We start from the raw sequence: 25,253 nt of genomic DNA on the forward strand, positions 1-25,253 counted from the left end.
AAAGTGGTTAAGGTGGCAAACTTTGGTACGTGTATTGAAAAAAAAATCAACCATGAAAAGAACCCCAAAAAACTGCTGTTGCCTTGTTAGGGGTAATCAGAGGGGAGCAAGATAGACTCCTTGGCCAGCCTTCCCACTTCCACACCACCTGCGTGACAGCACCCCACCTCTGGGCTCAGCCCCTCACCTTCTTGTTTTTCTCATACAGATCCTTCAGGAGGGCGTCCAGTTCATTCTCATCAATGTAGCCACTTCCGTCCTGGAAGGGAGCCAAGGGTCAGCACAGAGCCTCAAAACTCATGCTAACCCCTGACCAGAGTCTAGCTTTGCTAAGGGTCTTTACTCCGAGCAAAAGAGGTGCCCAAATAACATGTCACTTCTGACTTTGCCAGTCACTGCAGCAACGTGAGGGCGCAGGGCAAACTGCTGGCAACCTTCCCTTCTGGTATTTTACATTTGCGTTGAAAATGTAAATGAGGTTCAAGAAGCATTTTGCTAACTCCCTGGGTGTTGAATCCCGCAATAGTATGTCAGGATAACATGGGGCTATTTACCCCAAACCTGTAGTTCTAAGGAAAACCACTGGAGTCATGAGGCAAGGGCAGCTAAGAGAGGGGTGACAGTGGTACAGAGGGCCTCTCACTCCCCACTTCCTAGAAGGACAGCAAGGTGATGGCCTGGCACCAGGGGGGCAGTACTAAGCACCTCCTGCCTTTGGGCCCCAACAGTGTAATTGCATCCTAGTCCTGGGCATGACCCTCTTCCCTTCCACGAGCTATTCTTTCCTGTACTTTGAAGGAACCAAAACCTTGGGTCCCACAAGCCACACGTTCTTAAGGACATTTATCTTCTCGTACAGCAGAAGGTGCTGCAGGGAATCCAAAGGGACAGGAAGGAACTGCATGGCCCAGACTGTGGCTCCAACAGCTTGTTTACTTCTAAGGACCAAGGTGAGCATTCTGGTGGTGGGGGGGTGACTGGGATGGGCCTCCTGCTTTTCCATCCACACTGCCCTCTTATCTTACCTTGTCATAAAATGTGAAGATCGCGTTGAACTCCTCCGAGGTCAGCTTCATGCCCTAGAAGGCCCAAGGTATTAAAGACGGAAGCCAAGCTCTGCAGAGTGTGTGTGTGTGTGTGTGTGTGTGTGTGTGTGTGTGTGTGTTTTGAGGAAGGGTGAGCTTAGCGGGATGAGGGGAAGGGAGGAATCGAGGAAAAGCAAAGTCGCTCGTTTACCTGAAATTTAAGCAGGAAGTTTTCCTGTACAGGCAAGAGTCTGGAAAGATAATGTTAGAGCAGTAATTAGGAGCTAGAGCAGAGGCAGGGACAATGAGGACCTGGGGGGATGCAGAGGTAGTATCTGTAGTTACAGAAACGATTTCTGAGCACTTCAGAGGAAAGTTCAAAAGAGAGGGAGATGGGACATTGAGGTGATGCTGATCACTATTTGATCTAACTTTGATTTGAGCTTTGGGACACCTGACCTGTCACTTTCCCCACTGGTTGATCTTGGTGATGAAATGGTAGCCCAGGGATTATCTGCCAGGGTCTTGTGAAAAGTGATGCTGGGGTGAGTGAGGTCGGGCACTTACCGGGACATCTCCGAGAGGCCCAGTTTGCCATCCCCATTCAAGTCAAACATCCGTAGCTGTTGGGGACAGAAAGTGGTGCTTGGATTACTTGCTCTGACCTTCTCTCATGTGAGACCTTGACCCGCCATCCCCTGTACTGGAGAGGGAGGAACATGGCAGAGCATGCTCATGTGTCCTCTGAGGCCGCCTGGAGGCAGGGAGCAGCATGGGTTAAATCAGCAGGGCCTTGGGCATGGCTCTCCTCTCCCCTTTCTGAGGGACAGGGCGGCAGAGGACAGAGGCCAACACTGAAGGCCCCCCTCTCCAAGTTTACCCTCCCCTGGAGCTGTGGAGGCTGTCACACAAACAGATGCTCTGGTCTTACTGTGGCCCAGGAGCATCTGGCTGAGTGGGAACCTCAGAGAGAAGGTGCTGGGGCCATGAACTGGCATCTCTCTTGCCAGCTGCCACTGGGAGTCACTTTTCCCCGGCTGAAGAATCAGCCAACTAATGACCCCGCAAACCCCAAATCCCACCGATTTGGGTCCCATGTCCTGTGCCCTGGCCACTCACTATGGTTTGGGTGTACTCTTGGAGCTTGGGTTCATCATATGGTCGGTTCGCCTTCTTCAGCAGATCAGACAGGAATCCCTGGAATAGGAAAGGCCTCTTCAGAGCTCCTGACCCAGTCTCTCTGCCCCTGACTCACTTACTTGTTCCTTCAGTCACTTGATCTTGCTTTCTGAAGCTCATCATTTGCGTAGCTTGCAGCCCTCATAATCCCCTCACCCCCTAATGCTCGTGGAGTAATCCCAAAGGAGGCAGGAGCTGCTAAATGCAACCTCATCCCATAGGACAGGTGGTAGAAACCGGCTCTGGCTCCTCAGAGAGCTCAGAACACATGCTAAGTCATGCCTGGAGATCCCTGGGTCTCGAGTTTGGTAGACATACAAGCCAGAAGGCCAAACTGCTGGAAGACTTTGAGGATGCCTGTTCTGGGCACTGATGTGCTGAGGAGTGTGAACTGGTTGTACTCTGTGACCTGGCAGCTCCAGGTTGCTGATTTCACATGGCCGAATACGTCCAACCATTCAGAGCCAGGCCTGGGTATCCCTGATCAGGCCACACACCCAACTTCCTCACCCAACATCTCCTCCCTCCCCAGGTTCCTTAAGCCCACCACCACGTGGGCCTCAGGCCCATTCTCCATCTTTCTACACCTTCCCTGACAAGGCCCATCCTACCTTGAGCTCATTGGCTTCAATGTAGCCGCTTCTGTCTGTGTCATACTTCCGCCAGGCCTGCAACGGGAATGTCAACCTATTCACAAAGGTTTATCCACACCTATAAGCTTCCCTCCATCTCTGTCTAGCGGGCCAGGCTGGGTCTCCATATTCAAGAATATCACAGTGGGATGGGGACATTGAGATAGTTTAGCCCAGTGCCTTCCATTTTGCAGATGAAGAAATGAGGGCAAGTGTCTTGGCCAAGGTCACATAGAGGAGAAAAACAGCCTTGCTGGGACAGGGTCTGCCTACTCTAACCGGCTTCACGATCATCTTGTAGCCAGGGTTAGTTTCCTTAGATCCCAGCCAGGCGGATTTTACTAGGACTAGCACTAGGATCTGTGGACCCTGTTTTTGTTGTGGGTGTATTGAGTGTTCTTTCACGGTTCTGGAAGCCTCATTCTCTGTGCGGGCCCTGGGGGCAAGGGTAAGACCCCTCTGGAGGGGCAGAAACAGATTCCGGTTACTCCTCACTGTACTGTGTCCTCTGCCCCTTGTCGCGAGGCCTGTGGCAGCCATGTCTGAGGATGGAACAGAATTGGTAGTGTAATCAGTTTGTTTAGACTATCCCAAGGCCACTCTGCCATCTTTCTGATAAAAATCATCCCCTCTTCCTTCGTTTTTTAGGAAGCTACCCCTCTCTCGTGCTCAGTACACATGGTTCAAGAAGGGCTGACCAGTCTCCAGAGGTAGACATGTGACCTACGCCTGGCCATCAGTCCCTCCCTGGAGTTTGCTCCGTTACTGGTTCTGGGCTCTGATCTGAGACCCAGTTAGTTGCTGCATGCATTGGGTCCCTGTGAGAAACCAGGGAACTGCCTGCTGACCACAGCATCTGGAGGATCAGAGAGAAACAGAGCTTCAGCAGGTGATGTGGTTCTGACCACCTCTTTCCTCTCCGTACTATCCATCTGAGCAGGTGCAGACATTACGCAGGAGAAACAGGAGAAACAGTTGGAAAGGTTAAACTGTCCATGAACTCTCCACCTCCCTAATTCCCTTCTCCTTGAAGGTGGCCTGAACTCGGCGACTCACTTCTAATGAATAGAATATGGCAGATGTGGCCATTACGGCTTCCCAGACGAAGTCATAACGGCAGTGAGGCTGCCTTCTTGTTCTCCCCCTTGGGTCACTCACTCTGGAGGAAGCCAGGTGCCATGGTGTAAGGACACTCAAGCAGCACCATAGAAAGATACATGGAGGGAGCACCTGAGGCCCCTTGCCAACAGCCACAGGTGACTGCCATCCCGGAGGGGCAGCTTCCAGCCCCAGTCGAGCCTTCAGATGACTGCTGCCCTGCTGACATCTTGACTCTGAGCCAGAGCCACTTGCCTGAGCTTTACCAAATTTCCACAGAAACTGAGAGATGATAAAATGTTTGTGGCCTTAGGCTGGTAAGTTTGAGGGGGCAATTTGTTACATAGCAATAGGTAACTAATAGAGTGGTCCTGAAAAAATCTGGTCCTGAGTACAGCTGTCCTGAAACCGAAGCCATCTGGCGGGAGGACGGAATGCCATGTTGAGGGGTGGTGGTGATGCACGTGGGTGTATCTGTGCAAAGAGGCCCAGGGAACCCTGTTTCCCTAAACTTTGGTCTGTTTTGGTGCCTGACCACAGTTCTTAGATTTTCTTTCAAGTCGTCTTCCCTTAATTTTCACTCCCTTCTCCCCTAGCCCCAAACAGCACACCTAGACACCAGCAACACTTGATTTTTCTAAGAGTCAGCAGGCACTCATTCTTTTCCCAGATTTGATCTCCTGCATCCCTAACTCCTCCACTTAAAAAAAATTGTTTTCATTAGAGTTGATTTAAAATATTGTGTTAGTTTGGGTGTATAGCATCATGATTCAGTTATACATTCAGTTTATACACACACACACACACACACGTTCTTTCTCATGTTTTTTCCTATTGTGGTTTATCAGAGGATAATAAATACAGTTCCCTGTAAATACAGGGGCTTACGCTATATAGTTTATCTATTCCATATATAATAGTTTGCATCTGCTAATCCCAAGCTCCCAGTCCATGCCTGCCCCCCTCGCCTCCCCCTTGGCAACCACAAGTCTGTTTTCTGTGTCTGGGAGTCTGTTTCTCTCTCATAGATAAGTTGATTTGGGTCATATTTTAGATTTCACATGTAAGTGATGTCATATGGTATTTGTCCTTCTCTTTCTGACTTCAGTTGGTATGATCATCTCTTTCTCTATCCATACAGCTTCAAAGGGCATTATTGCTCTCTAATTTATGGCTGAGTAATACTCCGTATACATGTGTGTGGTATGTATGTACCACATATTCACCTGTCTATGGCATGTCCCCCTTTTATTGGGAGCTGTGTGAGGATCTTTCCTCCCTTCCACCAAACTAGGCTGTGACTCTCACGGTATAAGTTTTGTCTTGTTCAGTCGCTCAGTTGTGCCCAACTCTTTGATATAGCAGTGACTCAAAAATTTTGATCCTGGTTTTATGGAAAGTTATGTTGCTTGTAGACTTATTCTACATGAAATTTGGACAGATAGCTTTTGACTTGGGAAGAGAACTTTGTTTGGGGAAAGAAATGCCCAGCACCATCAAAATATTCCGTCTCATGCTCTGAAAGCCCACCCTTGAGTTAAGCACAAAGAAATATGTGCAGATTTTCAAATATGACTTCACCAACCGCCTGCATGCATCGAGTGCATTAGAATTTGGTTTCTAGGTTGAGTCTTGACTGGGAGAAAAGTCAGATGCCCCCCAAATTGCCTGAGGGGGGATAACCTGAAGGGACTCCAGTGTTCACAGGAAGCAAGGCATTCAGCTGCCGTCAGAGTGAGAGCCTGCCAGCAGGTCTGCCTTCCCTCCCTGGGTCCACCGCAGCCCTGTGGCCTCATGCTGGGCGTCTCTCCCCTTCCAGTACTTTGTGTGCGGCCATCAGTGGGTCATTGTTCTCTTCCCATTCAAGGATAAGAGTTCAAGAGACCCGGGCTTTGTGAAATCGCAAAGAAATCTGGAGGTGTCACTAAAATTAGGAATTAAAATGTTGTTCTGAGCAGTGGGATGGAAACCATCCGAGAGCATGAGGCCTTCGGGGCTACAGAGGGGCCTTTTCAGGTTTCTAGCCGACAGAGATGGAGCCAATGGACAACCCCAGGAGGGGATCGTCCTGTAAGGCAGTGGGGTTCCTGGAAACTTGTGGGATGGGGCAGGGATTGGTAGTTAAGCTGGGCTCAGCTTAAAGGATAAAGACAGGTAAAACATGGAACCATGTCAACCACACAGAAAGAAACCACTGATGATTTAGAGGGGGGCGGGTGGGTTTGGGTTTTGTTTTGCTCCTCTTTAGGCCTCTCTATACCCTGTAAGCTGTCATCCCCGTTTTCCTGATCATAAGTGGAACAGAGCCAGTGTCTGGCTGCCACCCTATGGAGAAAGGAGCAATCAGGGTATAAATGCTCCCTTTTCTTTTCTCTTTTTTGGCCACACAATGTGGCAGGTGGGATCTTAGCTCTCTGACCAGGGATGGAACCTGTGCCCCTGCAGTGGAACCGCAGAGTCTTAACCACTAGACCACTAGGGAAGTCCCTTATCTATAGACAGAACATTGACACTCATGATAATCGCCCCCTGACAAGTTCTATGTATATGCAACTTCTCCTTCTAGACAGGCAAGGGGGGCGCTAAGAACAGAATCCAGCATGTCAAATTACCGGCTTATGGGATTTTGCCATCTTGAAAAAACCGGAGAAAATCCTTTAAAGCACCGTAAAATTAAACCCATATCTAATGCTTAGGCACGCTGCCACTTAAAAAAATGAGTCTTCTACCCTGAGAATCCATTATTTCTAACTGACTTTCCATCCGTGTGGGGAACTTACTGCCATGTGTGTTTCTGGACTGTCTCTCCAGTCATTCTTAAGCAGTGAATCACAGACAGGAGATTACCGGTGGCTGGAAATGGATTTAACATTACAAATGGCAACTGGAGTTGTGTTGAAGGCCAGTTAGTTATCACAGCAGGCAGAGTGTGTGTGTGTGTGTGTGTGTGTGTGTGTGTGTGTATATGCGGGGATGATGAGGGGATGAGTTGAATCTCACCTTGACGGACACATACGTTGAGGGGCTAGGGTGCAGAGCCCCAGAAAAATAGCAGAAAATATTTGGTAGTTTGCTGGATTAGTAATATATTTGGTTAAACTGTAAGGAATTTCCAATTTTTGTAAATAAAGAGTGATTAAATATGAGCAGTTTCTCATGGTTCAATCTATTTGAATATTACTCAGAAGACACTTGAGTTTCCTTGTCCTGTTCACATGAAGATCTCAGAGAGTCCCTACTGCAGAGATGGCCACGTCCCTTTGAAGATGGACAGTGAAGCCATGAGCACAGTCAAAGCTCAAGCCTGGAAGGTACTGGACACTGGGATTCTCACCGGCCTTTTTCAGTTTTAGAGTGGTAGCTGAATCCATCCTTTCCCAGAATGCTTCTTGGAACTCTGAATTCTAGGAACACTAATGCTATTGAGTGAGGAGAAAACATGGAAGAGCCTAGAAGCAAACTGAGTAAGCCGGTCTGTTTACTGCAGGACTTCCTAGAGCCTGTAGTATGCAAACATCTGTGTCAGACACCGACGGGATGCGGAGTGTACACATGATTTCCCAAAGGTACTTAGTGGAGTGAAGTGAAAGTCGCTCAGTCGTGTCCGACTCTTTGTGACCCCATGGACTCTACAGCCATGAAATTCTCCAGGCCAGAGTACTGGAGTGGGTAGCCTTTCCCTTCATCCAGGGGATCTTCCTAACCCAGGGATCGAACCCAGGTCTCCTGCATTGCAGGCGGATTCTTTACCAGCTGAACCACACAAGGGACGCAAAAAGGTACTTTACCCAAGCTCACTTCTCACCTATCCTCCACACTGTAATGTGCACACGCATCACCTGGGGATCTTGTTAAAATGTAGATTCTGATTCAGCGGGTCAGGGACTCGGCATTTGTAACAAGCACCCAGTTACTGGTGACACTGATGCTCCTGGTCCACAGAGCACACTTTGAGTAGCTGAGCTACTCAGAAGGGGTTTGGTATCTTCCAGAGACCACTACTAGGCATAGGGTGGGCCTGTCTCTGAATGTGAGGGAAAGGCAGGCCCCAGTGTGCAAGAGAGAAGGCAGCGCCTTGGTCTCACCTCCATAAACTCGGTGCTGGAGCCCACGTGCTGCCTGAAGCACAGAAGGAAGTTCTCCTCGGTCGGCAGGATCTGTGCCAGCTGTGGGGATCAGAGAGTGACAGTAACATTAGAGCCCTGCCGGGGAAGGACAGAGAACAGCCAGTGCCAGGCAGCATGGAGCCACATTTTGTTCCATTTTGCTTCCTTCCTTGGAAATGGGGGCTGGCAGCCCTTTAAATGGGAAGAAGGATTTTCTAAGAAGCGCTTCTGGGGGCCCCCAACCCTCTGGGTATGAGTAGCTGGAGGGACCAAAAGTGGTGCCACTTTAAAATGCATGTATTAAGACTCAAAGGAATACTTAAATGATTCCATAGATATGCAATTCTAGAAAATGCAAAGCAGTCTGAGATGGGTGGTTGCTGGTGCTCAGAGAACCCTTTTTGGGGTGATGGAGATGCTGTATTTTGATTGCGGCTGTATACAGCTATCTAAACTCATGGAATTTTATAGTTCAAATTGATGCTGCTTACTGTATATAAATTATACTGCAAACAAATCTGGTTTTTAAAAAAATGCAGGATGTGCCATTGGCTCCCCCCACCACCTTCTCTGCTCCCAGCATGCTGGAGTCACAGGCAAATCCTAATCAGTCTCAGTTAAACGTAATAATCTCATTTCCCTGGCCAGTGATTGGCTTTTGGGTAGGAGTGACCTAGTCCTGACCAATGAAATGTGAGGGGAGGTCTGCTGAGGGCACTCCTGGGAAAGGTTTCCTTGCTTTTATCAGGGACCAGTGAGGTGGGTCCTTTCTGCATCTGGATGTGATGTCTGGAACTGCTGTAGCTAGCTTTCTTATCCAGCCTGGGGATGAAGCCGTTGTGGGGCAGAGAACAGAACCAGGAGAACTGCAGAGAAGCCAGGCTGGAGACCTGGCCTCTTTCACCACCAGCCAACCCTTCTAATGGCCTTTCTCCTTAGGAGTCTCTTACAGTTTAAGCCAAGAGTCAGTGTATTATAGCCCATGAGCCAAATCTGGCTCTCCATCACCCCCAAAAGGGTCCCCTGTGTACTAGCAACCACCCGTCTCAAATTGCTTTGCCTTTTTCTGTAAAGAAACTTGCACTGGAGCGTGCCAGGGCCCATTTATTTACATACTGTTTGTGGTTGCTTTTGTGCCACAGTGGCAGAGTTGAAGAGTCAAGACAGAGACTGTACAGCTTGCAAACTCTGAACCATTGACCATAGTCTGTATCTTTACAGAAAAGGCCTGCTGACCCCTGGTTTAAGCCTATCTGAGTCAGGATGTCCCACCACCTTTACTTTAGGCTTCTATAGTGGATGGCCTTGGTGCCTTTTGCAGATCCCCTTCAACTAGGCTGGTGGGCCATCCCTCAGCTGCTGAGAAGGCTGTGAGCTAGTGGCTCATAGCTGCCCAGGAGAACTGCCCTCCACCAAATGGGCTGCCTCAGCCATCCTCCCCTCCAACCCCCATCCTGGAGTGGGCAGCCTACATCCAATACCTGATTGACATAGGGGTTCAAAGGACCACCATTCCACCCCTTATTTCAAGGTGGGACCAGCTCTGTGGCACAGTCCACCCTCCAGAGGCCCCCATGGGATCAGCTGAGACCACACCCTTGCTTGGCTTCTTCCTCTTCCCTTTCCTGCTGCTCTCTCTTCCCTTCTCTTGAAGTCCTACCCACTTGAATCTCTGTCTCAATATCTGCTTCCTGGGCACTGCCTTCAGGCACCACGGTAACCAGTCCACCCCAGAAGGACTATGTCCTCCTTTGTCATTCTGGACCCCTTGACCATGGGTGGCAAACTGATTTCCAGAAGAGCTTGGTTAGGCCTGCACACACGTGCACATGTATATGTGTATGTATAAGTATGCATATGAAAAGTGAAAGCGTCGCTTGCTCAGTTGTGTCCGACTCTTTGCAGCCCCATGGACTGTAGCCCGCCAGGCTCCTCTGCCATCGTTAAACAGGAAGTCTTTAGACTGAGGTGGCCTTAATGCCTTAGTAGCCTACCTAAGCAAACCAAAATCTAAACACCCAACCAAAACAGCCAACTGGCTTTCCCAAATAATGTAACCACTCAGGCTGTAGCCAGTCAAAGAACTTATTTGTTTGCCATGGTCTCTTCTTTATAGAAGTCTCTGTTATCTTCTGTTGGTAGGATGTTCCTAACTATTTCGGGTTGGTACTGCTCTATTTGAATTGATTTTTGCTGAAAGAAACTCTTAAAATTTTTAATATGCCTCGGTTTATTCTTTAGCAATATGTGTCTATCTATGCATATATAAATGTGTGTGTGTGTATATATGTAAACGTTATGCACACTACATATGTAAATTGTACACACACACACCCTCCTGTGGATGCCTTCAGGTGGGGCACGAACTCTCCTAACTCCCCAGTGTTCACCCTGTTTTCTGTCTTAAGTTCATCACACATTTACAGTGCCTATTGGACCCTGAGAGCATTAAAGGTCTTTATCCCTGTCTTAGGCCAATGTTTGTTTGTTCCTCTTTCTTTGTGAGACAAAGAAAAAGTTCCATCTGTTCTCTTTGATCAGCTTGAGTGCTAGGGGCTTTAAGACCACCACCTCATCAGACTCCTGGAAGGATGCTCGTGCATGGGAAAGATACAAGCAACCGATGACCCTTCCCACATAGCTCTTAGCAGCTAGGACTCAGGTCTGATGACTATAAGCAGCTTAGACCCCAGGTCTCACCTCCGCCATCTCGATTTTCCCATCTGAGTTCTTGTCATACTTCTGCATGAATTCCTTCATCTTCTCCCCTAAGTTGTCGCTCTTTGACACCTGCAGAAAGACAAAGAGGACTGATTTTGCCACTAGGTCCCCTTCAAACCAGGGATCTCTCACCCGTTTGGTGTGGCGATGATGGGGAGTTATTTTGCACCCCAGATATACAGGTTGAACCTGTGTTCAGGTGGGTTGAACCAGTGGTCTGAGTAATCAAGGCTGTACTCTTCCCTCCTCAGGGTCCTTCCTTCTCAGTGCTCTCTTCTTTGAGGCTCATGCATGCCTGCGGAGGTGTGTCAGCTGTGTCTGACTCTTTGTGACCCTGTGGACTGTAGCCCGCCAGCCTCCTCTGTCCATGGGATGCTCCAGGCAAGAATACTAGAGTGGGTTGCCATGCCCTCCTCCAGGGGATCGTCCTGACCAAGGGATTGAATCCGCGTCTCTTCTATCTGCTGCCTTGGCAGGCAGGCTCTTTACCACCTGTGCCACCAGGGAAGCCTTCTCTGAGGCTCAGTCATGTAATTTGCAAAGGGGAACATGACACGTGGAGATGCTGTGTACCACATAGGTAAACACGCCCTCTGCCTTTGGAATGGATTAAACGATAAGTCTGTCAGAAGGGTGAGGATTTATTCCCATTGCAGATGTGAGAACTCAGGTCCCAACATTTTACCGAGGCAGCTTCTAATAAGCCCAGCTTATTGCAAGGCCCCCCAGTAGGTTCTAGGCACTCCACCAGAGCAAGGGGAATTGCTTGTTTTCTTCTTTAAAGACTAACTGGCAATTCTACAATGCTTTCCACTGTGATTTTAGGCCTGGAAGAATGTGAAGAGAAAGTCTATATTAGCTGAGGGGTCATTTAAATAGTCCACTAGATGAGTGTGACTACTAAAAAGCATTGAACTTCAAAAGTTCTGTTGCGCCATCATCACCTAACTTAAATTTAAGCCCTTCTTGAAGTTCTGAGAGCTTCTCTTGGTTTGGGGTGCTGCTGATTGATTATTTGCATTAATAAGCTCTTCCTTATCCTTAATCAATGATGAATTATTTTGGCATTTGATGCCTTTTCTTTGTTTCACTGAAGGTTTTCTAGTGGATGTGTGTTTCCTAGGATTGGGCCTAGAAGAATTCTACCAATTCTTACAGTCTTTTCTGAATCCCTTCTATTGTCTTTTTTTTTCTTTAACCTTTGGGACTGGTCTCAATTTGCCAATATGTTTGCTTATCAATATTTATTGCTTTACATTTATTTACAGATGTGCATGGAATGATCCTAGACCCTATCACAAGTAAGGGTCTATTTACCCTATTTACATTTCACAACAATCCCCATGAAGCTAGCAACCTGACTGTTTTACACACAAATGGAGGCTGAGATATAGTGGCTTCTCCTGAGGTCACCAGTTAGTATAGCCAGAATGTGAACTCATGATTCCCGTTTCCAAGACCAGTATTTTTCCTGCCACTTAACAGCTGCTCTGAAAACCAGTCCAGGATGATGTTAATTGAGAGTGTTGTTGACAGACTTGAAAATCACCCCTGATGCCATCTGAGGAAGGGAATGACTAAGAGAAGGACTTCAGACTTGAAGCACTTCATAAAATCACATTCCTCCATCTACCTCATGATCCCAGTACCAGCTGAGAAGCCTGTGTTTTCCATGATCTGGGCTTCATTATCCTAGTAATGAGGAGTGATAGAGGACTGTTGATAAACAAACCCATGAATCACCTCCAGCCCTTAAGCCCATCTCTTGGACATCTTCCTCAATGGGGCCCACTGCCGAGCTCAGAACCATGCGCTCACCAGTGGGCTTGTGACTCATCTCTCAAAGGCTCCATGAGGACTTGCTAATAATCAGTGGATTAGCCAGCAGACATGCATAAGGGGAGAATGGAGAGACCCGCCCGTGAAAAGACCCACAGGAGCTGGGGGAGGGAGCTGGTCTGACTCCATATATTTGAGAGCCAGATGAGAATCACAATGGACTAGCTCCAATCACCTTGCCTTTTCAACATGTTAGACGCCCCCAAAAGGCTTTAGTGTCAGTAGTCCCAGGTTGGCACCAGGAGGGACAAGGTACCTGCCATTAAGGGGCTGGGATGTGATTGGGAGTCACTCCAGGCCCTGAAGGGCAGTCTGACAGCTGCACAAATGAGCCAGTGCGATCCAGCTCAGATACTGGTTTGGAGCAATCCTCCATTCTCCTCTAAGTCCTTGCTGAGGTTCCAGCCTCGGTTGGTCTAGAACAGTGGTTCTTAAGTAGGGACAATTCTGCATCCCCTGAAGGGGATATTAGCAGCAGTGTCTGGAGACACTTTTGATTGTCACAGTTTGGAGCGGTGCTACTGGGATCTCATGGGTAGAGGCCAGGGATGCTGCTAATCACCCTACAATGTCCAGGACAGCCCCCCATGATAGTCGTTTACCCCAAATATCAGTAGTGCTCAGGCTGAGAAATTCTAGTCTTGAATAAAGGCACTGGAAACCTTCTAGGCATCCAATCTTGAGTCATGACGCCTCTAAGCATATTAGGTAGGCTATGGACTCTTTCCTGGGAAAAAATATTTATAGACACACAAAATTTTGCAGTTTTGGGTGCATTTATCAACCTATGGTAGACATGAACACCCCTCAATTCCAGACACCCAAGGATAGTGTGGTAAGGTACCCTTTTTAGGGACTATATCAATTTTAAAAATCCTTCCAAATAAAAGAAAACTCTAAGGGTCAAGACGAGAGATGTTAGGCTGCTGATGGAATGCATGACCTAGGACAGATAATGCTCAAAGCCATGTTCAGGATGACAGAAAATTCCAAGCAAAGGGAGAGGGGACTGGGCTTACCATGCCAGAGCCTTTTCTTGCTTTCTCCAATTCTTGGAAAAAGTTTTCTAACTCTTTACCTTCAATATACCCATTTCCTGCAAAGATAGCAAAGGAAAAAAAAAGCAATGAATCTCCAAGCTAAATAGTAAGATTTACAGTGGGTGGGGTGGGGAGGTCGGGGGCTTCATGGAGAACTTATTTTCCTCACTGGTCATCAAGCAGGTGTCTGGGCCAACCCTGGACTGTTAGGGATGTGGGTCCTGTCCTCCAGGCATTTGCAACCATAGAAATCCAAGATGAATAACGGTGTTATCTTTGGAGTGTACATTTAACAGAAAGCACGGGGAGGGGCCAGCGTCAGGATCCCATGCCGCAGAGGGAGCAGGGGCTGGCAGCTGTCCCTCCATTGCCTGCTGGGCAAGCCGCAGGGGCTGGAGCTCTAACAGGGGACAACAGGTTATCAGCCTCAAGGTTTGTGGGCAGGTGGCAAGCCCTGGTCACCAGTGTGGATTGGGTCGGAGGCAAAACTTGAGTCTTTGGTGTACTCAAGTTGGAGGCTATACTAAATTGAAGGTTGTCCACCTGGAACTCAGAATGTGACCTTATTTGGAAATAGTGTCTTTGCATATGTAATTAGTTAAGATGAGATCATACTAGCCCTAAATCCAGTGACTGGTGTCCTTAAAAGAAGTCCATGTGAAGACACTGAGAGATACTCAGGGAAGGAGGCCACGTGAAGACAGGCAGAGATCAGAGCGGTACATCTCCAAACTAAGGGGTGCTGTGGGTTGTTAGCCACCACCAGAAGCCAGGAGAGGGACATGGAACATATTACCTCTCAGAGCCTGGAACTAACCCTGCCTACACCTTGATTTTGGGCTTTGCGCCTCCAGGACTGTCAGAGAATAGATTCCTGTTGTTTTACCCCCAACTGTACTTTGTCGTGGCAGCTCCAGGAAACTGATGCAGAGAGAAGAGTGGAAGGAGAAAGGCGGGGTATCTATCCCATGGTATGGGGGGCACCTGATGTCTTAAAAAGCTCCCCAAGTGATTTTCATGCCTATAGCAAGATTTGGAAACCGCTGCCTAAAGGTCAAGTTCTAAATCTGAACTGAAGCAGTTGAGGAAGTTTCTCATAGAGAGTATTCAACTTGAAAAGGAAAGGGAGGTGGTAGCTTGTGTCAGGGGCGTGCAGAGTTACACACTAAACAAAGAGAATAAAGAAGACGTGTTTACCCTGGCCTTGGTGGAGGCTTTTGAGAGGGTGGAGGGGGATGTCAGAGTGGGAGTCTATGTTCTTCCCAGCCTCCCCTCCAATGCCCCATGATAATAAGTAACCTTACTGGCGCCCTCTAGTAGGAAAAATGCCACAATATGGAGAGTGTATGGAGGGCATCATGTGAGATAAATTATGTATTTTTATCTGCAGGGAAAATATACGATTGTAACTGCGGGTGGAGGGGTGGGGCTAGTGCATGGTGGGGAAAGATTTGAGTTCCCTTTTTCCCTTAGGCTAGGGAGGTCATCTTTCTTCTAGGATGTTCTGCAAAGCTTCTTAGGAGAGCTGGAATTTCACGAGTGTGTGTCTACTGCCAGCGAGGCCAGCTGGAGTGGGGTGGCGGAAAGGGGGGCGGGGATGAAGCGCTTTCTAGACAAAAAGGCAGTCGCCAGTGGACAGTGACTCCGAGTTGGAGGAACCAGTACTTTGTGTCTCCCTGGGTCGCTCCCTGCCGTGATCTGGCTGCTCTTCTATTTCTCAGGCAGGGAGCTGAGCTCACCTCTGGGTCCAGGAGAAGCCCAAGGCTGCGATTGCAGTGGGGTGGTGTGTGTGGAGCTCGTACAGTGAGCATGCACTGGGGTTAAGTGTAGCAGAGGCCTCAGAGGTGGGCTGGCCCAGGGCTGGATGGACATGTGAGTCAGTGCCTGTGAGTCTGTTTCGCGAGTGTACTAGGAGGAGGCTGAAATAACTATGGGGCTACTTGGACAGCATGGGCGGAAGACCTCGCTGAGAAACCCCAGCTACTAGCAGAGGCAGCAGGGGCCCAGGAGCCAGCCAGGCCCCCGTGGAAAGAAACTCCCCCTGGAGTCCGACTTGTGCAGGCTGAATAGCAGCGGGCTGCATGACCCCTCTTGCCACCAGCACCTCATTCTGTGCAGAGGAACAGAAATGTGGTTCAATTCTACAGCCTTTGGTTTTTTTTTGAACTGAATAACAAGTTCAACACTGTGGGAACTATAGCCAAGTTTAGAAATAGGCCTGTTCCCCAAGAGCATTTAATGGTCTCCTGGGGTGAGGGAACCACACAAGAACAGAGGTGTCTGCCAGCTGAAGGGAGAGGGTGAGGAGCAGAGGTTAGGCAGGCTGCAGGGGGCAGATGAGGCCCCTGCCATCACCGGGGCGTGGGAGAAGGGCTTCCGCTACCCTCGCTTCCCTCAGAGCAACTCCCTGCCCATCAGGCAGGAGGCACCTGTTACCAAGGCGGGAGTAGGGGACGGGTTGGCCTACCAGCTTCCAGGGAGGACTTCAACACTAGGCAGGTGGTTCGCTTTTTCTATGACCATCTTATTTGGGGGTGGGGTGGCTGGCCACCCCACACATCTCGTGGATTGGCATTGATAAGGATGTGGTTAACACAACAGCCATCCCTTCTAATGGCCACATCAAACCACACCCTGTGAGCATTAGCGAGGGGGCTGGGTGGAGCCAGGGACCCTGCATCTTTCCTCATTCTAGGGTCGCCACCATTCTTCACCACCACTGTACCTCGGTTTCCCCAAATTTTGAAGTGAGTCAGCACTTCTTTCCAGTTAATCTGGCCGCAGACACTTGGAAAAGCTTGGCTGAAGAGTGCCCTGCCCCACGGCGGAAAGGGGTCTGTTCCTCACTGGCGTTTGTGTATACAGATTTTCTAAGAGTTGAACAGGTAAGAGGAGCCTGAGTAAGAGCTGTAAGCCTATCACCATTTCTGTGACTGTTCACGTGATGCTGAGCCAGTCAGTCTCTCTGAACTCTTGATCTTTCTTGATCTCTAAAGTGGCTGTAACTGTTTATGCTCAAAACTACTTATGCGTTTTTTTTTTTTTCAACTTTATATAGAGTCATTGTAACAGCCACACAACACGCAGCTGTGACAGGATTCTGGAAAATGTAAAATCTCACCTAACTTAAAAGCCTCATTTTATACTCTGCGCTCTTAAGGTCTTCCAAACCAATCCGTGGCTATAAACCCTTTGGCCCAAAGAGTTGCAGCATTACTGCTCAGCTTCGGAATTCTGGTTCTCAGCCCAGGCTAGGTATTAGAGTCACCCAGAAAGCTATTAAAACCAGCACCAGTGCCTGGGCCCCACCCCCAGAGCTCCTGATTTAATGGGGTGGGGGTGTCTCACTGGCATGTTTTCAAAGCTCTCTGGGCAATTGTGAGGTGCAGTCAAGACTAAGGACTGCTTTAGAGCAGCGTGTCTCAAACTTTGAGGTATGTAAGAATTACCCGGGGAGCTTGTTAAAATGGAAGTTCTAATTTGGCAGATCTGGAGTATGAGAGCTTGATGTCAAAGTGTGGTCTGTGGAATGGGAACACTGGAATTTTGTGGCAGCTTGTTAGAAATGCAGAATCCCAGGCCCCACCCCAGCCCTGCTGATCAGAATCTGCATTTTAACAACGTAGGAGCGTGAACATTTGGGCACCGCTGCTTTTGAATGTGAGCTCTCCTCCCTAGAGAGACCATGCCTTTGGTTTCACCTTTGAGGCTGAGGTGGAGGGCTGGTGTGAACCCTGAGGTCGTAGACCAGGGTTTCATTTTAAGTGAGAGTGCCTCTTTTGACAAGAGTGGCCTAGACCAGCACTATTCAGAGAGTGATCAGGGCCTGATGTGTCAGTATTACCTGGGAGCTTGTTAGAAATGCAGATTTCTAACTAACCCCAGACTGGCTGAATCAGAATTGTTGGCAGTGCAGCCTGAAAATGTGCTCTTGAACCAGCCCTCCTGTATGCTCCAGTTTGAGAAGTGTGGACCTGTGTGGCCATGCGTGCTCACCAATCTGTATTATTCTATGTTCCTTCTGTTTAAGGAAATCAGAGGGCAGTTAGGCAGTTTCAAGTTAGCTGCCCAAGAAAGCGTCCAGAAGGCCATGCCTTCTGGGTCTCTGTCAGGAGCTCAAATTTATGAAAGGGCAAGTAACCTTCTACCCTCAGCCCTGGTTTTCTCTGGGACACATCTTACCCTTTGTGGCAAGAAATGGGCCTGCTCTGGCTCTGCTCCAGTATTAATAATATGCCTTTGCACAGTGTCCACCATATAAAGAGCTCTCCAATTCCTGTCCCATCTGGTCTTCAGGACCCTGCCAGGTAAGCAGACAGGTGCTATCGACCTCACGTTAGAGAGAAGGAGTTTGAGGGGAAAGAGACTGAACTGCAGCTTACAGCCTGTTTTCCTTTGACTTGCTCCAGGGACAACCTCTGTCCATATCTCTATTTTGTTTTGGTTTCTCTCTTTGTCAGTCTTACACAGACAGACAGACAGACACAGACATATGTCTCCCAGAGGCTCCTGGGGGAAGAACCCAGTGCGCACAGCTACCGGATGAATATTCAGACACTTGACTTTATCTGTGTTTCTGCGCTGAGCTGCTTCTGGAACACTGGCTTTGGAGCTGGGTCCCCCGAACCTGTGGACATCTGGCAGCCTAATGCTGGGCCAGGTCCCAGGGGTGGAGGCCAGAAGGATGGGACAGATTGAGCAAGAGAGGAGGGGAGGCAGAGGGCTGAAGCCAGAGGCCCTGGATGGGCAGAGGCAGGATCTGATGCAATCTGCCAGGACAGCCCCGTGGGTCAGAGCTGGAGAGGCTCAGTTCTTGAAGACCCGCACGCCTGCTCTATTAATTCTGGCTCCCTGGGTACTAGAAGAGATTTCCCCAAGAGGTCTCCTTAGCCCTGGAAACCTCCCCCAGGGGCTCAGCTACTGAAAGTACTGAGGTCTAGAGGGAGATAAACAAGGAGAGTAGGGCAGGGATGCGGGATCGCTGCTGGCTGCCCTGGTGAGGCGGGGCAGGCTGAAGTGTCTTGTTTGTGCAAATGTCCCCATAGCTGCCTCCCTGGGGAGCCCCAGCTCTTCTCAGACACAGCTGCCTCCCCACTCAGCTGGCACCATCACCCTTGGAGAGGTTGGGCCATGGGGCACGAGTCCACACAAACGGCACCCTGTGCAGGGCTGGCGTGCTGTGGACATCCACATCGAAGGGCACTGTGGGCAAAACAAACGGGGGACTTGGGGGTGAAAGCGGAGGTGGGGTGGGGGCCTTATTCTTAGGGCTTACCCAGGTGGGGCGGGACGCTGCTCCCAAAGAACCCCAAATCCCGACCTCAGGCAAACACAGGACACGTGGACCCCACAGAGAAACACTGACAGGTTTAAAAGAAAACCACCCTCAGACAGCGCTGGCTCCCCCCTGTCTCAGACCCTCTGCCTGTAATGCTCCAAGAAGCAGTCATTTGCGTAAGTCCTGTGGTCATCTCGTGCACAGCGCAGGTGTGCTGCACAGTAACAGCTGTCGCGTTTGTGTGAATGCCTAGGTACAGGATACTCTGCAGCCTTTCTGGGCAAGTCTTTTCCCTTTTATTGAGTCTGATTGGAGTAGAGTTGCTTTGCTTTGTTGTATTGGTTTCTGCTGTGCAGCAAAGTGCATCAGTTATACGTACATCCACCCTTTTTTAGATTTCCTTCCCATTGAGGTTACCGCAGAGCATTGAGTAACATTCCCTGTGATCAACAGTAGGTTCTATTAGCTGTCTCTTTTATTCACCGTGCTGCGCTTAGTTGCTCAGTCCTGTCTGACTCTCTGTGACCCCATGGACTGCAGCCCGCCAGGCTCCTCTGTCCATGGGGACTCTCCAGGCATGAACATTGGAGTGGCTTGCCATGCCCTCCTCAAGGGGATCTTCCCAACCCGGGGATCGAACCTAGGTCTCCCACAATGCAGGCAGATTCTTTACCGTCTGAGCCACCAGGGAAGCCCTGTTTTATGCACAGAGGTCTTCTTTTCAGTATCTCAAAAGCCCTCTTCATTGAGAATTCCAGGGCAAGCTGCCCAGGCCTCTCTCTACCTCTGAGAGGCACTGCCATTCAGCTTTCTTCAGCTTCCTCCATCAGGGACACAAGCTCATCGGTGACTGAGAGCTGGCCTGGCAGCTCTCCCTCTGGCCGACCAGTGTTCCCTGTAGGGGGTGGGCTGGGAGGATGCTTCTGTTCTTACCCCTGTGGAGAGAGGTGGGAAGACTGGGCAGGGCCCTCCTTAGTTCTTGGTGGTCCTCCCTGTCAAGTAATTTTCAGTCCTTGGCGCCACACCGTATAGAGCAAGGCACAGGCCCTGTGCAAGGCTTTGAGAGCCTCCTGCATCACCAGGGCCATCTGGAGGCAGACAGAGGCCTAGAGAACTCTGGGCACAGGCCCACGACTGGAGAGAGATGTATTTCTTTTGGGGGGCAGTGCCCATAAAATTATTTTCTTCTTGACTCTTTTTATTATTTTGCTAATTATACAAGAAACACAGGCTCTTATAAAACACTATAGAAATTAACATCAAAAGTTAAAGAAAATACCTTTTAATTTGACATCATCTACTCTGCAGAGAAGACCACTATTGTTATGTTCTTTCTAATATTTTCCATTGTACTTGTTTCATTAATAGTAAAAATGGGCTTATACTATAATAGTGTCATGCTGCAATTAAAAAAAATGTTGGTAATACATCTTGGACGTTTTTCCATGTCAGTATAGAAGCCCCATCTCAGTCCCATCGGTTGTATAATATTCCACTGTAGAAATTAGAGGATTTATTTTCCTGTTCCCTAGGGAAGCACATTCTTTCTCAAAAGTTCAGTATCCCAAAGAACTTGGTAATAGACCCCTGTGTTCACACAGCTTTATGTATATGCAGGAGTGTATCCGTGTAGGATGCTTCTTGGGATGAGTGGGATTCCCTGCGCTAAAGTGTGAATGTCTATTGGCCTCTGGGAGAGAAGGTATCCCCACGCTTGCATCAGCTTCCAAAGTGTAGCAAAGGCCAAGGGCAGATCTTGGCTCCTCACAGACCCCCTCCTGATGGTCAGCAGAATAGGAGCCTGGTGGCCGTGTGGTCAGAACCACAGACAGGACAGTGTCAGCTTGGAACTGGGCATCTCTCTGAAGCCCGAATCCTGCACAGTGAGAAGGGTTCTGACAAAGGAGCGGCGAGGAAACAACAAAACAGGGGGCTCAGTCATGTAGGGCACGCGAAGGTTGCCCAGCCAGGCTCGCAGAGCGCGCTCGGCTGCCGTCTCCTTCACCTCTGCCTTTGAGACGACACCCGAGCCCTTCCAAGCGCATGGCCTTGGGTGGCCACCGAGGAGGCCTGGGGAGGGCACCAGGAGAGGTGGGCCCGCCACCCTCTCACTTTGCCATGTGGTATTGTGAAAAGAGCGGTGCCTCTTTGAGGCCCAGCTTCCCGCTCTCCAGACACCTGCTCCTTCCTTTCTCCACCACAAGGCTGATGATAATCTTGGGGATACTCTCTTCGTGCAAAGTCACCAGGACGCTGGCGTTTCCTCCTTGTTAGAGATGGGCCGAGTAAGGGTTAGATCCCTGCCTCGTCCTCACTCTCCTCGAGTCCAGCTTCTCCTCGGGCTCCTGGCCTCTGTTTACTAGAGTCCAGGAGGGGTGGGTTGGTGCTCCCTAGTGGCTGGGACTAATTGGGCTCCAGTGAGCTCACTCCAGAGACCTGGTGAGCCGAGTCTTCCCAGAGGTCTTAAACTCTCTGAGTGGCAGGAGAGTCGGGAAGAACCCCAAGATAAAAACAGAAGCCAGAGTTAGTAAGAGGAGGCCCGGCCAGGGCAGGGAGCACCTCGGGGGTGAGCGGGAAGCTCAGGGGTGAGAGTTCAGGAGGGGACAGATAGCGAAGATACAGAGCAAGGTGACCCACGGGATAATGCTTGGTCCTTTAGTGGAATTTCAGTTTGGCTGTAGCATCATTTTCTACCATCTCTGGCGTTTTAATCTCCTATGCTTTCCTTCTCTGTGAGGTCCACAGTCCCTCCTTGGAACTTCCCTGAAGCAGTGATCAGAGAGGGCAATGGGATGCCAAATGGGACAACGAGCCAAGAAGCAACCTAGCTCCCTTTCACGGAGGAGCAGAGCGAGCCAGAGGCACAGTGGTTTGGGAGTCTTTAATGAGTCTTTGGCCTCATGCTAGCTTAGCTATGCTCCAGCCATGCGAAGGACCCCTTTCTAGTATTAAAGGAACTGCCTATCACCTCCAGGGCTGGGTCAGGGGCTCTTCTGTGAGTGAATGGCAGGGGAAGCAGGTGTCCAGAAATCAGAGTGGGGATATAAGCACTGGCCAGGGGCCACTTTGCTCCATGACCTTAGAAAAGTCACACTTCATGTCTGTTCCCTCATCCGCATGAGGAGGGTCATGATCTGCCCAGAGCCTCTCTGTGTGGAACTCAAGCAGGTGTGATTGTGTTTTGAAAAGTACAAAGTCTCAGACAAGTGTGCCTGATTATCGAGAGTGCTATTGGTTGTCCCTGTGAGAAAAGGGGGAGAGAATAACTGTGGAGTCCTCTGTTTCTAGCTGACTCATCTGGCAGGAGGCCGGTGGTATAACCTTGGCCACTTGGTAACTTTCCTTGAATCATGCACGTCTCTGGTGCAGATAAACTGGCAGGAGAAGCCTTAGGGACTGTCATGTCACCTGGAATGTGAGACAATCTTCTCATAGCCCTTGCCCCCGAGGGAGTTTTATGGCCCCAGCCATGGACTAGAGACACAACCCCTCCTTAGCCCCATTTTACAGATTTAACAATCTACCCTTCTCCTTCAGTAATTCTTAGGCAGATCACACAGCCTCTCACCCCCAGATTTCTTGTTGGCTCCTAGGGAACAAATCTTCACTCATCAGCATACCCATTAACCCCTGCCTCTCCATAGCACTCTGGTGCAAGGTACCTGTTCAGTCACCTTTCCATCCACCCTGCTGAGGCAAGGAAGGGAAGGGAGAAGAATGGAGGGACCCTCCACCTGATCCTCTTTCTGGTTCCCACCCCCTTCACTCTCATCCCAGGATAAACACTCTGGACCACCATCCTGCCAGTGGTGTGAGATACCAGAATATTTCAGATGCCCACCCCAGGCAGGACTTCTGAGAAGGAAATAAGATCACTTAAGTTGGGGTGGGTGGTGGTGGTGGTGGTGGTTTAGTTGCTAAGTTGTGTCCGACTCTTGCGACCCCATGGACTGTAGCCTGTCAGGCTCCTCTGTCCATGAGATTCTCCAGGCAAGAATACTGGAGTGGGTTGCCATTTCCTTCTCCAGGGGGAGTGGTAGAGAAAAAAAGTCTCTAGTGATATCTGAAGCCTCTAAAAGGGAACCTCCCTTTATGCCTGAGTCAGACCATCCTAGACCCTTGGAATCCCTAGAGCCAACTTCCAAAGGTTATTCAGTCCAGCCCTGGGTTTTTGGTTAGTCAGTATCAAGACCGCACAGACCAGAGGGTCAGTCACTGAGGCATTTAAGATGGTGCCTCCCCTGACCCAGAGAAGGAAGGAGTCACCCAAAGCACCCAGGATTAGCACCCTGAAAGAATGCATCAGGCTGGCACGCCAAGCTTGCCCCCCACCACACCCACTGCTGCTGTGAGTGGGACCTGCATGCTGGTGAGGGATGGAAAATGGCAGAGGAAGCCCAGGGGATGCTCACTGCCCAGCTGTCCTCTCCATTCCTCCTCGTACCAAACAGGCTGGGGAGGCCAAGGGTGTTCCTTCAGCACCCCCCAGCTTGCCCCAGCCCCCTGGACCCCTACTGGCTAACCTGGTATTCAACAAAAGGGGAACTTGGGGGAAGAAATGAATGGGCTTCTGAGACCTGTGGCTGCAGCCGCTGAAGGCAGGCTGTTAGCTTGAAGGGGAAGGTGGGGGAAGAGAAAATGGCACGGGGAGTCTTGGGGAGCCTTGCCAGCACAGACGTCCTGTCTGGGAAAGCCCCAACTCGCCCAGAATGAGGCTGCAAAAGCCGGTGGGCTCTGTCAAGGGAGAAAAGTTCCTGACAATTGTTACTGGGCAGCGAGGTGTCTTCCAAACTCAGGACCCCGACCTCAGCAGGTTCTGCGGTCAAAACATGCTTTGGGGGCAATCTAACACCTGCCCACATCATCACTGACCCCTTCCCTCCACTGCAGGTCCCCTGGGGGCGAGCCGGCACACAAGTTGGAGCTTTACTGACCGTCTGCATCGAAGTGCTTCCAGATCTCCAGGAACTGGGTCGCCGTCAGCTCGGCCAGGTGCAGGTAAGGTGGCTGCTGCTGTGGGCCAGCCATGGCGAGCCGCTCAGAGACCTCAGGCAGCACCGCGCTCTCCCTGCCAGCCGGCTCCGCTCAGGCACTCGCCAGGTCCTGCGCGCCACGCTGCCTTTATATACAATCCAGAGGCTGCGCCCGCGCCCCGCAGCCAGCAGAGGGAGCGCGCGCTCAGAGAATCGGCTTGCGTCTCAGCGGGGCGGCGGCCGCCCAGGGGCTCTGCAGGGGTTTTCTGGGTGGGGATGCCCGTCTGTGCTGAGACCACTCTGGACCTGGACAGAGAGAAGGCTCTCTAGGGCAAAGGAGAGGTTGCCCTTGCCGTCCCTCTCCCACTCTGATCATTTTGAGAGCAGCCACCACATATCCTCACTAGCAGCGGCAATAATAAATAACTGTAGTAACAACACCACAACCAACAGTAGTAATAATAAAAGTTTGACAAATCTTTAGCCCTGGCACTTCGGAGTTCTTCTAGGACTCTCTCATGCGTTCTCTCGTCTGACCCTTCCTCAGCAGGAAGACCAGGGACCACTTTTCTGATAAGGGGTCTTGAGACTTCAAATGACTTGCCCTGCCCAGCCCTCTTTCCTTGCTATCATGGTCCCTTAATGGCCAAGGCCTGGGAAGAAGCCGAGGTTCTCTAGGCTTTACTGGGGTAGGCTGGAATCAGCAACCCCCAGGGAGTGGAGGAGCGGCTTCCACTGATTGCCCTCACCTGGGTACCTCGCTCCACCCTCTGATGCCTGCTAGCACCTAGGACAGGCCCTGGGGGCTTTCAGGCCCTTGTCCATGAACTAGATCCTCCTGTCCCAGGTCTTAGCCCCTCCCACCTATGGGCATCATGGGAATTTGCTGAGGCTGGTGGGCTCAGAGGGTCCCACATTGACCTAGGAATGATCTCAAAATGCTAGTCTCAGAGAAGATGGAGGCAGCTGCTGAGGGTACAGCCCGAGAATATTGACAGGTCTCCCCCACCTGGGAACTAGGCTCCCTCCCATTCTCCTGGGGGGCCTGAGCCTGGGGGGCTGCCCTGTCCTTGTGAACCATCCCCCCCAGAGTGGCAGCTTGTCCCCACCTTTCTCTCCTCTCCCGCCGAGTGACTGAGAAATGAATTGATGCTCATTAGCATGTGCTAATGAGTGTTAGCTGAACTGCCTTCCAAAGGGGGAGCAGAGGCAGGGAGGTGAGAATGAAAAGGAGGTCACCAGGGGAGAGAGGAACACCAGGAGGAGACTGGGGGGAGCGAGGGGCAGGCTGCTTCTTAGGGGAGGGATGAGCCCTGAGTGAGCAGGGCTGGAAGAGGCAACACAATGAAGATTCCAAAACCA

The 25,253-nt window shown here is 50.2% G+C and overlaps 1 protein-coding gene across 1 annotated transcript in view; it reads right to left on the reverse strand.

Moving 5' to 3' along the window:
* CALB2 (calbindin 2) overlaps positions 1-24,013 on the reverse strand; it is a 28,202-nt gene extending 4,189 nt beyond the window's left edge. The window contains exons 1-10 of the mRNA XM_004015126.6: positions 23,853-24,013; positions 13,620-13,696; positions 10,741-10,830; positions 8,020-8,100; positions 2,816-2,872; positions 2,145-2,222; positions 1,593-1,648; positions 1,237-1,276; positions 1,026-1,079; positions 188-259 (exon numbers count right to left, since the gene is read on the reverse strand). Of these exons, the coding sequence (XP_004015175.1) occupies positions 188-259; positions 1,026-1,079; positions 1,237-1,276; positions 1,593-1,648; positions 2,145-2,222; positions 2,816-2,872; positions 8,020-8,100; positions 10,741-10,830; positions 13,620-13,696; positions 23,853-23,946 (699 nt within the window). The 5' untranslated portion in view covers positions 23,947-24,013. The remainder of the gene's footprint in view (positions 1-187; positions 260-1,025; positions 1,080-1,236; positions 1,277-1,592; positions 1,649-2,144; positions 2,223-2,815; positions 2,873-8,019; positions 8,101-10,740; positions 10,831-13,619; positions 13,697-23,852) is intronic.
* Between the last annotated feature and the right edge of the window lie 1,240 nt (positions 24,014-25,253).

The sequence above is a fragment of the Ovis aries genome, chromosome 14 (assembly GCF_016772045.2).
Source record: "Ovis aries strain OAR_USU_Benz2616 breed Rambouillet chromosome 14, ARS-UI_Ramb_v3.0, whole genome shotgun sequence".
Classification (NCBI taxonomy): Eukaryota; Metazoa; Chordata; class Mammalia; order Artiodactyla; family Bovidae; genus Ovis; species Ovis aries.